We start from the raw sequence: 14,315 nt of genomic DNA on the forward strand, positions 1-14,315 counted from the left end.
TAGGAAAATATATGAATGAAGATGTGTACATGTCTACTCTTAGTTCCTGATTAATCTGTAGTTTGCATCTGCTGTTTTCTCTGCTGTGTGTTTGAATTAGATCCTTGATATCCTTTGTTGTCATTCAGTTCTCCTTTATGCACAACTTTTTTCTGAATTTGTTCTAGTTTTTGACAAAACAGGAACCAAAGGAAAAGGTCTACTACAGGAATTAAATCAGATAAGCAGAATTTATCGATATTTAACAAATGTGAAGATGCTTCCAAAGCTTTATTTATTTATTTATTTATTTATTTATTTATTTATTTATTTATTTATTTTGCCCCTTGGGAGAAGAGTGTTAGTAAGTTAAAGATCCTGATTGTGCATTCTTGTGGAATGCGGGGGGGCGGAGGAGGGGGGGGGGGGAAGTAGGGCTTCAGAATTGATACTGGAGAATTTAGAAGTGGGTTTAATTTTTTTTTATTATTTTTTATTTTTATTTAGTAATGTGTGAAAAGGGACCTGAGAAAGCTTTTTGAAAAAAAACTGATTTCCAGTGCCAGGGGTGGTGTTGGTGTCCAGCTTTCCTGATGTTTATTGGGCATTTTGAAATGGGCATCTTTTAAAATCACTCTGTACTTGAGTAGCATTTTGTTACTCATTTTCACAAGGCAGCTTATTAAAGTGAATGGTGATGATTTAGCAAGTTTGCATTCCTGTTTCAAACAATTAACCAATTGCATTGTTATTTTACAATCTATGATTATGCCAGGAACTTGAATTAGGTTAAACCATGGCAAGAATTTACCACCGTGTATTAATACCTCGTTTCTGTGACACCCTTAACTTATCCATCAGGGTTGCATGACAAGGCGGTATGCTGGGCATGGGACAGACCTGGTGTTGGTGGGGGCTGGGACAGGAGGATGCAGAAAGATCTCCCACCCAGGCTTGTCCCAGCTGCAGGACACAAGATTGCACGGTGAGGAGCTGTGTGAACAGAACAGGGTCAAGGCTGTGACTCTCCAGCTGACACTGGGGTCTGCAGAGTGCCTCAGTGCATGCAGTGGGTAGCATGTCTGTCTACTCCTGGAATAGAAAATACTTCACAGACTAAGAAACCCAGTATGTTTCTTATAGTGTTATCAGAAACTATATTTTGCTCCATGTGAACTCACTTGGAAGCCTTTGGGACATCTGAAGAAGTTAAATGCCTGTCTTTCTGCTAGGTAGGTGATAGAAATGTAAACTCTGGTATTAACACTTGCATAGTTGATAAGGTCACCTTCCCATCCTCCTGTGACTGAGCCTCAGAAATTTCTGCAGGACTGCATTTGTGCCATCTATATGTAAAAATCTGCAAAGGAAATTGAACTCAGGAACAGTACAGATTGTATCTAATTCCAGGCCTGTGATTTTTATTTATTTAGCATTTTTTTTCTATTGACCATTTCTGCTAGAGTCCCTAAATGTTATGTTCTGGAAAGAGAGGCCTCAGTCACCCGTGCAACTGTCACCTAGCACCAACTGTCCATGTTGATCATCTAGTCCTATCTAGCACGTTTCAGTAGAGTGAGGGAGACATTCATTCTCCCTCCCCCCTCTCAATATTTTTAATCTCCATTAGTCCATATGGAGCTGGGAAGTGCTATGTGACACTCCTACCTGTTAGCTAACTTCTAGATAGGGTAGAATCCAGTTAACACCCAGAGAAGGCATCTCAGAGGTAAATTTCAATGATCTAATTACCGACCCGAAGAAGCAATTGGACATCTTTGCTTTCACTATAAAGAACAATATCTGTAATCAGAATTGTGCTATTCATTTTAAGAAAAGTCTCCTAAGTAAGGAACAAGACTGCTTTTCTATCATTTGATGACTTGAAGGCAGTTTTCTTTTTTATTTAATTGTGGATTGTTTATGCACCAAGGAAAGGTTGCAAAACACAAGCTTGCTCATGTAAATTAAATAGTCAAAGAAAGTAATTCTCAGAATGTAGGGTACAGCCTTGATACAAAATCTGGAAACAACTGTTTTGGAATTCTTCCCTAGTGCACAGCTAGGTAGGTAGCACAATGTACAGTGTCTTGAAATGCATTTTAGGCCTAAGTCCTCAGAACACATGCTTAGCAGTTTTCCTTATTATTATCAATGGCAATTCACACTTGTGTAAAGGTGCTCCTGTGCATGAAAATCTGCAGGATGAGACCCTGAAGTACCATTTGAATGTGTACTGACAATACTGAAAGCACCAGTTCAAATGTCTAAGCAGTACAAAGCATAGGATTTTCAGAGTGCGTTTTTATGAGGTAAAATCCCCTAGCCAAAAACTTGGAAAGAAAGCCAAGAATATCCAGTGTAATACAACACTGTGTTCCTTTTTATTGTGCTGTTTAAACTGGGAATTAAGAATAGCTTACTTTAAAAACTAAAGATCTTTCTCTCTCTCTCTCTCCATCCCATCACTAGATCTTACTCTTTCTCAGTGAGCTTTACTAGGATATAATTCAAAACACACAGCAAACTGACCCTTTAAAAAAAAAAAAATAGAGATTTGTCAAAATACAAAATACTGCATTATAGTGAGTTTGGGAACCTCACGTTCATCCCAAGGGAACAAACTCACTGCCATGAGACAAATGTTAACGAAATCAAATAGACTATTCCATTGGCAGAAAACATGCACATGGAAAATGTGGCTTATTGTGTTGACTGTTTTGCATAACAAAGTTGACAGTGCTGCCTGTTCCTAATAAATATTACTTTAAATATGCAAACAGATGTATCTAGAGTTGCATTTAAACCATCTTGTGAGAAAGAAAAAGGCTATTGACAAGCAGTTGCCAGGCTGCTATCACATAACTGTCCTACTTTCACAGTTCAGTTTTCATTTATTGAAAGGAATAGTTATGCAACTGTTGGATGTGCTGGACCTCCTTCAACAGGGACTGTGCAGCTATGGAAAACTGCTACTTTTGCTTTAAATTCTCTACTGTGGTTCCTAGGTTCTACCTGGAGTTGATGAACTGAGCCATGAGGCTAGCTCTCCTCTTCATCCTACTGTTGCCAGTATGCTTGGCCACACCATTCCACCAGAAGGGCCTCTTTGACTTTATGATGGAGGACGAAGGATCAGCTGATATGGCTCCAACAGATGATCCTGTCATTTCTGGATTTGGGCCAGTGTGCCCCTTCCGCTGCCAGTGTCATCTTCGTGTTGTGCAGTGCTCTGATCTAGGTAAGCCCAGAAGTGTGTTCATAGGGACTGGCCTGCGAGGCTGGACAGTTGTGAACACAAAATATTTTTTATATTTTATGTATATTTTATGCATGTACATTTCATTTGCTCTTTGAAGAACTACAGATCTCAGTTGCCCAGAAAATCACTTTTCAAGGTTGTTTCTTCAAATGCGTATTAAATAAATTCAGTGAGGTTAGATGTGGGGATGGAAACATTTTAAAAGTTCTTAAATTGCACAGTCCAGACTCCAGCACTCTTAATCATACTGTCAAGTACCTCAACATAGAAATCATCCTATTTCCATAGGATTACATGAGCATGGAATAACCAACACTGAATCATGGAACAATCAACCTTGGAACCAGCTCTTTGAAGGAAAGAGCTTGGATACTCTCCAAAACAATGAACACATTTTGGAGTGCCTTATTAAACATCTTTCTTAGACAATGTTCAAGCTGAAACCATGAGAACCTTTTTCACAAACTCCCCTCACTCCCACATATACAAGGGCTTGTCTGTACAGTAAGACCAGCAGAATGTGAAGCCATGCCATCTGTCACTTTATTCTGATTTTATTATGCAAAAATCTCTAGTAATGAAGTTGACTCCAGCAAAACCGCTTTTGGTTTGTGCCAGTGCTATTTGGTGAATGTGTAGTGTAGAAACTTACAGATTTTTTTTCTTTTTCTTTTTTCCTCACAAGGAAATTAGGCAGTTTATTCAATGAACAGACAAATAGTTTTACTTACGATTTTATAGATTTGATTTTTTTGTAAATGTATTCTCTCTGCTGTTTGAATGTGTTTCTGGTGTTTCTATTTTACTAAGTTATTGCGTTGTCTTTGATAATTACTGTAAGTCATGACACAACTCTACCAAATGGGACCTGGGTCTCATTGTGGTGGTTGTTGTACAATTATAAAATGAGGGGAAAACATTAGTTACATCCCTTGACCACTGTGAACTTCTGTGAATTTTTTAAAGTAAGCCACATAATTACGCAACAGATATGTTTGGCAGAGACCCAGTGAACAAAGCAAGCCAAGTTGCACAAACTAGCACAGACTAACCTACTCATGAATTCACAAAGCTTTTACAGTAATGGCTCTGTTGAAAGACACTTTTTCACTATTTAGATGCTAGATAGTAGCCAACATGGAAAGTTGAGTGGAGAGGAGGTTGCACCACATACATGAAGATCTTAGACTTTTATTTTCATACAATCGTGGAATCATAGGATTGTTTGAGTGAGAAGAGACATTTAGAGGCCACCCAGCCCAACTCCCCTGTAGTGAACAGGGATACCTACGTCTAAATCAGGTTGCTCAGAACCTGATCCAGCCTGGCCTTGAATGTCTCCAAAGAGGAGGCATCCACCACCTCTTTGTGCCACCTGTTGCAGTGCTTCACTGACCATTACTGTAAAAAACTTTTCCCCTATTTCCAACCAAAATATCTCCTGTTCTAGTTTGAAATCATTTCCCCTTGTCCTATCACAGCATACCCTGATAAAGTGTCCGTCCTCTTTCTTCTTATAGCCACCCTTTAGATACTGAAAGGCTGCTATTGGGTCTCCCCAGAGCCTTCTCTTCTCCAGGTTGAACAGCTCCAGCTCTCTCATCCTGTCCTCATAGGGAGGTGCTCCATTCCTTGCATCGTTATTGTGGCCCTCCCTTGGATGTGCTCCAAGAGGTCCATACCTCTCCTGTGCTGAGAACTTCACATCTGGACACAGTACTCCAGCTGAGGTCTCATCAGAGCAGAGTGGAAGGGGAGGATCATTTCACCTCCTGACGATCCTTCTTTTGATGCAGCACAGGATAAGGTTGGCTTTCTGGACCGTGAGGGTACATGTCCAGCTTGCAATCCACCAGTACTCCCAAGTCCTTTTCAGCAGGTTGGTGTTCTATCCTTTTGTCCCCCAGCTTGAACTGGTAGTGGAGATTGCTGTGACCCAAGTGCAAGAACTTGCACTTGGATTTGTTGAACCTTATGAGGTTCACCTGGGCCCACTGCTCAAGCTTGTCCAGGTCTCTCTGAATGCCACCCTGTCCCTCAAGTATGTTGACTGCACCGCACGGATTGGTATCAATCACAAACTTGCTAAGGGTTCACTTGATCCCACTCTCAGTGTCTCTGGTGAAGGTATTAAAGAGCATTGGTCCCATTACTGATCCCCTGAGGGACACCACTTGCCACAGATTTCCATCCAGACATTAAGCTATTCATCACTACTCCTTGGGTATAGTCTTGCAACCAGTTTCTCATCCATTGAAAAGTCAGCCCATAAAATCTGTATGTTACCAATTAAGAGAGAAGGATGTTGTGAGGATCATGTCAAAGGCCATACTGAAGTCCCGATAGGGACCAGCAGAGGATGTCAGTACTTTCCTGGATCGTTCTTTCCACTCTTCTTAAAAATGGATATGCCATTGACTTTCTTCCAGTCAGTAGGGACTTCATCTGACTGCCATGACTTCTCAAATACTACTGAGAGTGGCTTAAACAATACATCAGCCAATTTCATCAGGACCTATACTTATGGATGTTCAGGTTCCCCAGGTGATTGTGAACCTGACCTTTGCTTACAGCAGGAAGGATGCTGTCCCGAGCTTCCAGCCCATCCACTCAAGGAGTATGTGAAGAACACTTGCCAGTGAAGACTGAGGCAAAAAAGTCGTTGAGTATCTCAACTTTGTCCTTCTCTGTTACCTGTGTGCCTGTATTGCCCACTTGTGGGAGTACGCTGTCTTGGGCTTTCCATTTCTGGTTGCAGATGAAGAAGCTTTTCTCATTCTTTTTGCCTGGTTGGACCTTGGCCTTCAAGACCACATCTCTACACAGCCTAACAGCATCCCTATACTCCTCCCAGGTTTCCTGTCCCTACTTCCACTGCTTGTGCATTTTCTTCTTGCTCTCTGGTTTGACCAGCAGGTCCAAGTTCAGCCATGCTGGTCTCCTGCCTTCCTTTCCTGACTTCCTATATCTGGGATGGAGAGTTCTTATGTACTAAGGAAAGCTTCCTTCAAGATCTGCTAGCTCTGCTCAGCTCTCTTGATCTTGAGGACAGTTTCCCGTGGGGAGGATGGTTCCCCAGGGAACTGTAATTATTGTTATACTGGATAACACTGTTGGAATTTAAGATATCTTAGGAACTTTTCCCAAGTCTGTTTCAATTCTGCTAAATTGAATTAAGTTTAAAAAGTAGAGTTATTCACACTGGAGCCCTTTGTTTTTATACTTGCTCCCACATTCATTCAGTTCCCCCTCAGAGTCATGATTTCCAAAAGATTGCCCTGCATACTGTTGCTTCTGGGTTAATAAAGTTCCATACTGTCAGGGAGATTTGGGAATAAAGTGATTAAAGCTCCAGTTCTGTGTTGCCCAGATAATTTTGAGAGAGATAAGAAATACATTTTCGGCTTGGTTTAAGCCCACACAATGCAGATACTGGAATGAGAAGACAGTGCTTTTGAAGCAGCTGGGCTGATAACATCCATCCTCTGGGCACAGAAGAAAGATCTCTCTGGGGTTCAAATACATGGCACAGCAAAATAAGTAATATTTCCCTGGCAGAGCTCAGGGAAGTTATAACCATTCAGTTTTCCAGCCTTGGCATGAAGTTTTACCCATCCCTACCACATGTAGTTACAACAGCCACTTCGGGGCCTGGCCCAAATGAGAGGCTCATCAGGATGCAGGTTGGCCCTGAGGGCAGGGATAGGACAACTGAGTATGCCTCTGCTTCACACTCTTCCAGTCTCAAGTCCATTTCTGTGTGACTCAGTCTCCATCTAGATCAGATTCACCTTATTACTATTGGAAAGCCAGGAGCTAGCTCTGAGAGTTCAGCATTTCTTTGGGAACAGTGAAGGTGCTGCCACGATGACCTAGCGTGCTTGCACCTCCCTGCAAACCACCACTCCTGGCTTGCCTTTCCCTGCGGCTTTAGGCATTTCCTACCCAACCAAATTAGTTATCTCTCCCCTCTAAAATTATCACATTTAATCATCTCGTCCCACGAGTACTAATTGAAGAAAAGCTGCAGGCAATAACAAGACTCCTCCCAAGGACTTATTAAGAACATACTGAATTAAATCCCTGTCCACAAAGGAAAACTGAAATCTGGATCCTGTCTTGTACTCACACTCTAGCCTGGAAGAAGGGGCCCCTTGCAGCTGGGTGCAGAGGGCAGGTCAAAGAAAGGCATCTGAAAGACCTAACGTGGGCTTTCTCTTCCTCTGTATGCCTCATTTTGTCCTCAAAGGGGCATTTATTATTTCTAAACTCCTGCAGCATAAGGAAGAAGCTCAGTACCTGACTTAGACTTATGTGGAAAAAAAAAACAAAACACAACAGCTATTACATCCAGGATCCAGAGATCAGGTTTGTTCCTTTAATTGTTAAGTCTTTTTTGTCCAGTTGCCACTTCTCATGAGGATTGGATAGGAGTATTGGAAAAAAAAAAATATCCAAATTCTAAAAAAGCAGTGAAAAAAATGCCTGGTGGTCCATTTACACTAGTGTCAGCTGAATTTTTTCGTTCTTGTATTTTCAAGCTTCAGTCAAATCTTCCTAAGCACATACCTCTGAATTAATTTATTTTGCCTCCAAGCCAAAAGCTGAACTAGCAGGAAGGAGAACACTGTCTTCTCACACCCTGAAGAAGAATTCTCTCAGAGGTGCAGTTACTGACATATTGAGAACAGGACCCAGTGTGCCTACCTCATGTGAAATTAATTACCTTTGTGCAGCGGGCTCAAGGATCTCTGCAATACTTTTATGAAAGTGCTGCCTTTTCTGAGTTTCCCTCCCATTGCTAAAAGGAAGTCATAGAATCACTTTTTAATCATGCTTCAGTGAAGACATTACTATGCCATAGCTGGATTTTCCATTGAGGTTACTGTCTTCCTTATTAACAGGCACTGCAGAGTGGCCAATACAGCTGGTGAGAGGAAGCTTGCCATGTTGCAAAATAATAAACATAGGGAAGACATCGCTGTTAAGCAAATATGCCTCATGAAACCTTAGCAAGGTTTAACAGTTCAGTTTAAGTCCCAGCTTCCCAAAGAGTATCTCAAGCAAAGGCAGGAGGTCATGTGTATTTATTCAGCAAACGTGGCAAATGCAGAATGCTTCCTAAGCATGTTCAGTGATGGTGGACAGAGCTTTACTTCACCTTCAGATGAGTCTGACAGCCCCTTAGGGAAGTGATCAGTGTAAGTACTCTTCAGGATGCAGTAACACTGACTTCCTTAGAGACTTTACAGGGTTGAGGCTTCCTCCAGCTTTCTTGCCGTGAGCATCCATGCAGGCTTTAGTAATTAAAGTTGAAGCATTATTATATCTTAAATGGGATCTTTAGTCACAGCTCAGAAAGGCAAGTTTTCTCCAGCTGTAAAGAAGGGTGTATTAAAGCTCAGCATGGGCACTGGATTGTATTTGAAGAGCACTTTGAGATCAGCGGGAGAAAAGCTCACAGATGTGTAAAGCATTATTCCAGGGATCTAGTAACATGAGTCAGTTTATCTGAAGATATCAAGTGTCTACATTGTATTAAATGATGGCTCTTCAAAACTTGAACCATGGTAACGTGTCAACAGCTAATTTATTTGTTGACAGAAGGCAATTTTTCTTCTTGTGTAAAATATTCCAGAAGCATCTGAACACCAATTTTCTGATCTTCCTGTGATTTTCACTTCTTTCTTGGGAACCTCATCTCTCCTTTTTAAGGAAATTAACTCCTTTGGGACATACATTGATTAGAACGTCCATAGTCAACACAAAACATTCTTATAGAATATATATAAAATATATTATAGAACATAGAATAAGAAATACTTACTTTATTGGTGATCAGTCTCATTTTATGAGTTCCAGAAAACAGATAAGGTGTTATTTGTATCTCTACCATCCTTACAAAAACATAATTTTTAAAGCTAAATGTTTAGCTTGAAATCCAGTGAGTTTCTAAAAGTGCAGTAAGAAAAATCATGAATCATTAAATGACAAGATATTAAGAAATATAGTTTTTAAACAAATTTTTGTTAAAATTTTGTTAATTGACATTTTAATTGATGAAAATTTAAGTTACATTATTCCATGTTTCATTATTTTCTTTCTTCCAACAATAAGGGCTGGAGATTTATTCCTTTTCCTAAATCTAAATCTAACAAGAAATGTGATCAATGAAAATGGTACTGTGAAATCTAGGAGAATATTGCTGCTTACACAAATAGTAGCCTCTATGTAATAATATAATGGCCCTGAAACTAAGACTAAATGCCTTTCTGGATATTCTTTATTAAAACAAAACTTGTGCTGTATTCACACAGAAATCATTAAGCTTATAATAATTATTATAAACAATAATTGGGCTAAAATAATTATAATATTATGTGATAATTAGGTGAATTGTAAGACTGAGACATATTGGAGATCAAACTGTAGGACCTATATGAGGTATTACAGATAAGATATAGAAGGTATCATTTCAGGTAATGTTTGTTACCTAAGAGTCATCTGGACTCTCTCACAATCATAGGGCACAGGGCAGTTCTTCCTGCCTAAGGTGACTGAAAGGAGAAATTAGACTATCATTAGAAGGCCTCAGTGGTCATTTGAGGCTATACAGCTGATTTTCAAATTAATGAAGATATGTGTGATAGAATTAAAGACTGAAGAAGTCACAGGTTAACAGCATTATTTTTCAATAAATTTGACCCAGATTATTAAATTTTTAGTATTTATTCTGTTTACATACCGTTTATTTTTTAACTGGAAGTTTAAAAAGGCACAAAAGAAAGCCCTATACTCAGTAAATCCTGAAAAATTATTAAGAACAAAATAATTAGAACACCCTCTTGAGAATTTTTCAGGAAAAACAAAAAACAAAAAACCCACAAACAACAACCTGGCTAGATGTAGGATTTTCTGTATTTATAAACTATGATTAGGTTTCTCCTCTGCAAGAGCAATAGGCAGGCCTTGTTGCATTGCCACTAGTTTTACTAGTTTAACCTGAATTGCTGATGTTCCAGTTCCAGTTGACAGATATGATTCTGGATGAAAGTTAGTCCATTCTAATTATATACTTTATTTTTTCATTTCCTGCTTCAAAGGTAACTGTTACATTCATCTGTGCTTTTGGGTTTGTTTGCTTGGTTGACTGTTGTTTTGGTGAGGTTTTTTTTGTTGGTTTTTTTTTGGATGATTTTATATTTGTTTGCTTGGTTTAGACTAAGGAACATCATTTAATATGGCCTAGGAGAGGGAATGGTAATCTTGAGTGCCAAATACAGGTTGTAAGAGAAGTGACTGTTTTCTGGATCAGAATATGAAAAGGGCTGGTTTCTAATATATCCCACTGTACAAATAAATAACTAATAGATGGATAATAAAACTTGAATTAATTGTTGTGACATTACAAAACATAGCAGGTGATTGAAGCACTTGAAACATACCAAAGAATCACTACTGATATCTACTAATGCTACTGAAATCTATAATATGTGTATTAAGTTCTTAATATCTGTACAGGATGTAGTGTTTGATAATGTATAACTATTTAGGAGCTATTCATATTTTCAACATATGAAGCCTGTGCTGTTCACCTGCTAAAGACTCCGCCATGTCCTAGGAAGACATAAGGACTCCAAGAGTTCTTTCTCAGTGTTCACTCTACAAAAAGGAATGTGATCTAGGAGTCTGTGTCCTACTTGAAGCCACCAACGATAATAGTAAGAAACTGCCATTCTCAGGAAAACCACTTTTACCAAGCCCAATTACTGTGGTATTTAGAAAAGTATCTATTTTTAAACAAGTCTTCAAAACACCTCTTTCTAAACAAGTTTTGACATTTCTAATTCTTCCTTATTAACTTCGGGCTCACTGGTCTGTGTTTTACCTTATCCATATCCTGGATCTGTCATGTGATTACAGGAATAAAAGTTGTTTTTTCTTAAGGTTTTTATATGTTCTTAAAGTTGAAGTCTAAAAGTATATGCTTCATAATATCTCACACATTCTTTTGAAACTTATTTTTCCTGCTTTTTGTGTTTGTCCTGACAAATAGTATTAGCAAATGTTAGAATTCAAGTTCTGTCCAGTTGCATTACATTTTATGGCTTATTCCTGCAAGGCATCCTTTACAGTAGGAAAGGAAAACAGGGGGAGTGGAAATTTCTGATTGGATTCTCAGCAAGGGAAGAAATGGAAACAGTGAACCCTGAGACTTTAAAGACCAAAGACCGTACTTGCAACTAGTGGTGATGAGGGGGAGGCTTGTGTGTTTTGGTGCTTTTGGTGCTTTTGTACAACTCAAGGGACTTACAGTGTTCAACAGGTCTGTGTCCACTTGTCAACAGGGTTATACTTGCTACACAGGCAAAACTACTGACTTAGGCATTCTATAAAGAAAGAAAAAGATGAAAAACAGTATTTGAATGTTCCTTGTGCAATCTCTTTGCATGCTTTTAAGTGAGGGCACCCAGGAGTGCACTCTATCAGCCTTTTGTTCATTTCCCAGGAATCTGGTTGGAGTGACTCTGAATTGCTACAAAAAACTGTTAAGTAGAAGGTGATTGCAGTTCTTATTTCACTATGAAAGAGAATGCAATAAATAAGCAACACAGTGAAAACCAGAAACTACTTCTGTCCACCTCATTTCTTGTAAGCTTTACGTATTTTAATGGCAAGATGAATGGGCAAGTTATTTATATAAATGCTACAGTATTTAAGATATGCAAATATAAATGACTTTGCAGCCTACTTCTGTAATACATCATAATCACAACAGAAATGTGTAATAGGTCATCCTAGAACCAGCTCCTTCTGCATTGTTTGCATCATCTAACATGTGAAAGCCCAGGATGACCTCAGTTTCTGTGCTGGAGAATCTTTCACTTTGGACACAGCTAATCACAGAGTCCAGAAGTTCATTTTCCAATAAATGTTTTCCCTTCTAGCACTCCAGTGTGAGCCTCAGAAGCTAAACTGGCTCTCAATGAATTCCTATTTTAGGTTAACATGGAAGAATGATGTTTGTACTAGTGCAACATCCACTCTCTCTCAAAAAAACCATGACCCTTTACTGAATATCTTTGTATAAGACGTATATGAACAAAGACATAACTGAAAACAGCCAAACAGGATTATGATACAATTTATTTCCCTAAGCTCAAATAGGATTTACATGCCTTCAAACTGAGGAGATCATACTAATTCTTTACCACTGGGAAGTAAGAATGGGAAAGAAAAAGGAACAGAGCTAACCATGTCTGTATAGTGGCAGCAGGTCATAATAAAACTAGGGCTGTGCAATGGGCATGTGGTCAGAGAAGAAAGGTGTGAGTTTACTGGAAAGTAGAAGAGATCTCCCCAGACTGCTCTTTATTGCTGCCTCTTTGTGTTAGTGCTAATTCTGGTACATTCCAAAGCAAGTATTTAGAGTGGTGTCTTTAGATTAGTATCTATTGCCTGCTGCTTGAACCATGAATCAGGAAAACATCCTTACTCCAAAGGATTGTTAAAAAATTTAGTGTTAGATAGTGTTCACTTTTCCGAGTCACTGAAATGGTCTGTTCTAACTACTCTAAATACATGTAAGAAATACAGATTTCACCTCAATGCATGAGTAGTCATGGGTAGTACATCTGCATTGCATCCACAGTGATTAAAGTCACAATCACAACGTGCTGGCAGATTATACAAATCACACAGGACTGTTGCTGTTCTCTGATGGGATGTTTTATGTCAGTAATCACGACAGTACTGCAATCTTGGCAATTCTAGCAGTTACTTCAGAAATCTCACGATGTTTGATTGTGTCACATAATGCCTTCATCCCGGAAGGCTCATGATTTTTTTTCAAAATACTTTTCTGCCTTTCTAAGATAAATCTCTGCTTCTTGATAAGGTATAAATCTTCCAGACCTTTGAAATTAGCAGTCAGTTAGAAAGAACACAGAAAAGGAATTTGCTTGATTTTGCGTTTTAAGGATACATCATTACTTCTTGGTATGAGTGTTCAGAGCCAGGAGACTGAATCTATCTGTACCAGAAATGTGACTAACGCTGAAAAATAATTCATAACATCTGTAGCTTGTAATATCTTTTATACTCTGAAATATGTGTTCACTACACAGAGTGGGTGGAAATGGAAGCGAGCAGATAAGCTATGCACACATTTTAAAACCTTTGCTGTGACTTTTTCAATTATTAGTACTATCATAATAGATAATTGAGCAGTTGATCACAGTGTGTGATTTTATCTTTTTTTGTGTGTTCTTCATTCTGTTCTGGGAAGCAATGTTATACATTGTCATGATTCCGCAATTTTGTGAAATGTTTTTTGGGAAAAACAAAACAAAACAAAACAAAACAAAACCAGGGTAGTGGTGTATCTGTAGATCTACTTCTGGGAGAGACCTTCTCAGCAGGGGATGGATTTCATTTTCTCACTCTTTTCATAAGGGAAGGATCAGAGGTATACAAAAATAATCTGTGAAGAAAATAAGCCCAAAATGGATCTTAATGGATAATGAATCTGAAAAGCAGGAAAAACATCTGAAAATGGTTATCAGTCCCCTTTAAGAAGATGCATTTTAAGTTTCAAATGTTCCAGTGGACACTCCTTTTTAGAACAATCGTATGAGAAAAATAGTTCTCCACTTTTTCAGATTTTTTTTTGATTAATTAATAAAGTAGTCATTAGTACTGATAATTTCATAGGGAATGAGAAATGCAGAGAACAGACTTTTACTTTGAAATGGGGAGAGAAGGAGTCTGTGGATACTTCTCAGCAAAGAAGGACAATTGTTTCTTATTTTTCTGGATGGTTGGATGCAAATTATGAAATTAATCTTATTTTCAAATTCTACACAATAGAGAACATATTTCCAGTAAATACTCAAGTACACAGCCTGGGAAAGCTTCAGTGAACTTTTCTAAGTCCTATGATTTTCCACAGCCAAGACTGCTGAACCCATAAGCTTGCCATTCACCCCATGCATCCCAGCGTCCACTCGGGGCACCACCAAGGGCATTCACCCCTGGGAGGGAGGGAGGGAGGCAGGGAAGGAGGGCTGCTGTC

The 14,315-nt window shown here is 38.9% G+C and overlaps 1 protein-coding gene across 1 annotated transcript in view; it reads left to right on the top strand.

Annotated features, from left to right (window-relative positions):
* Positions 1-3,015: 3,015 nt before the first annotated feature.
* DCN (decorin) overlaps positions 3,016-14,315 on the top strand; it is a gene marked incomplete at both ends in the record, with an annotated part of 32,726 nt that continues 21,426 nt past the window's right edge. Inside the window, one exon of the mRNA XM_079542510.1 lies at positions 3,016-3,220. Coding sequence (XP_079398636.1) covers positions 3,016-3,220 — 205 coding nt within the window. The remainder of the gene's footprint in view (positions 3,221-14,315) is intronic.

The sequence above is a fragment of the Tetrao urogallus genome (genome assembly GCF_951394365.1).
Source record: "Tetrao urogallus genome assembly, chromosome: 1".
Classification (NCBI taxonomy): Eukaryota; Metazoa; Chordata; class Aves; order Galliformes; family Phasianidae; genus Tetrao; species Tetrao urogallus.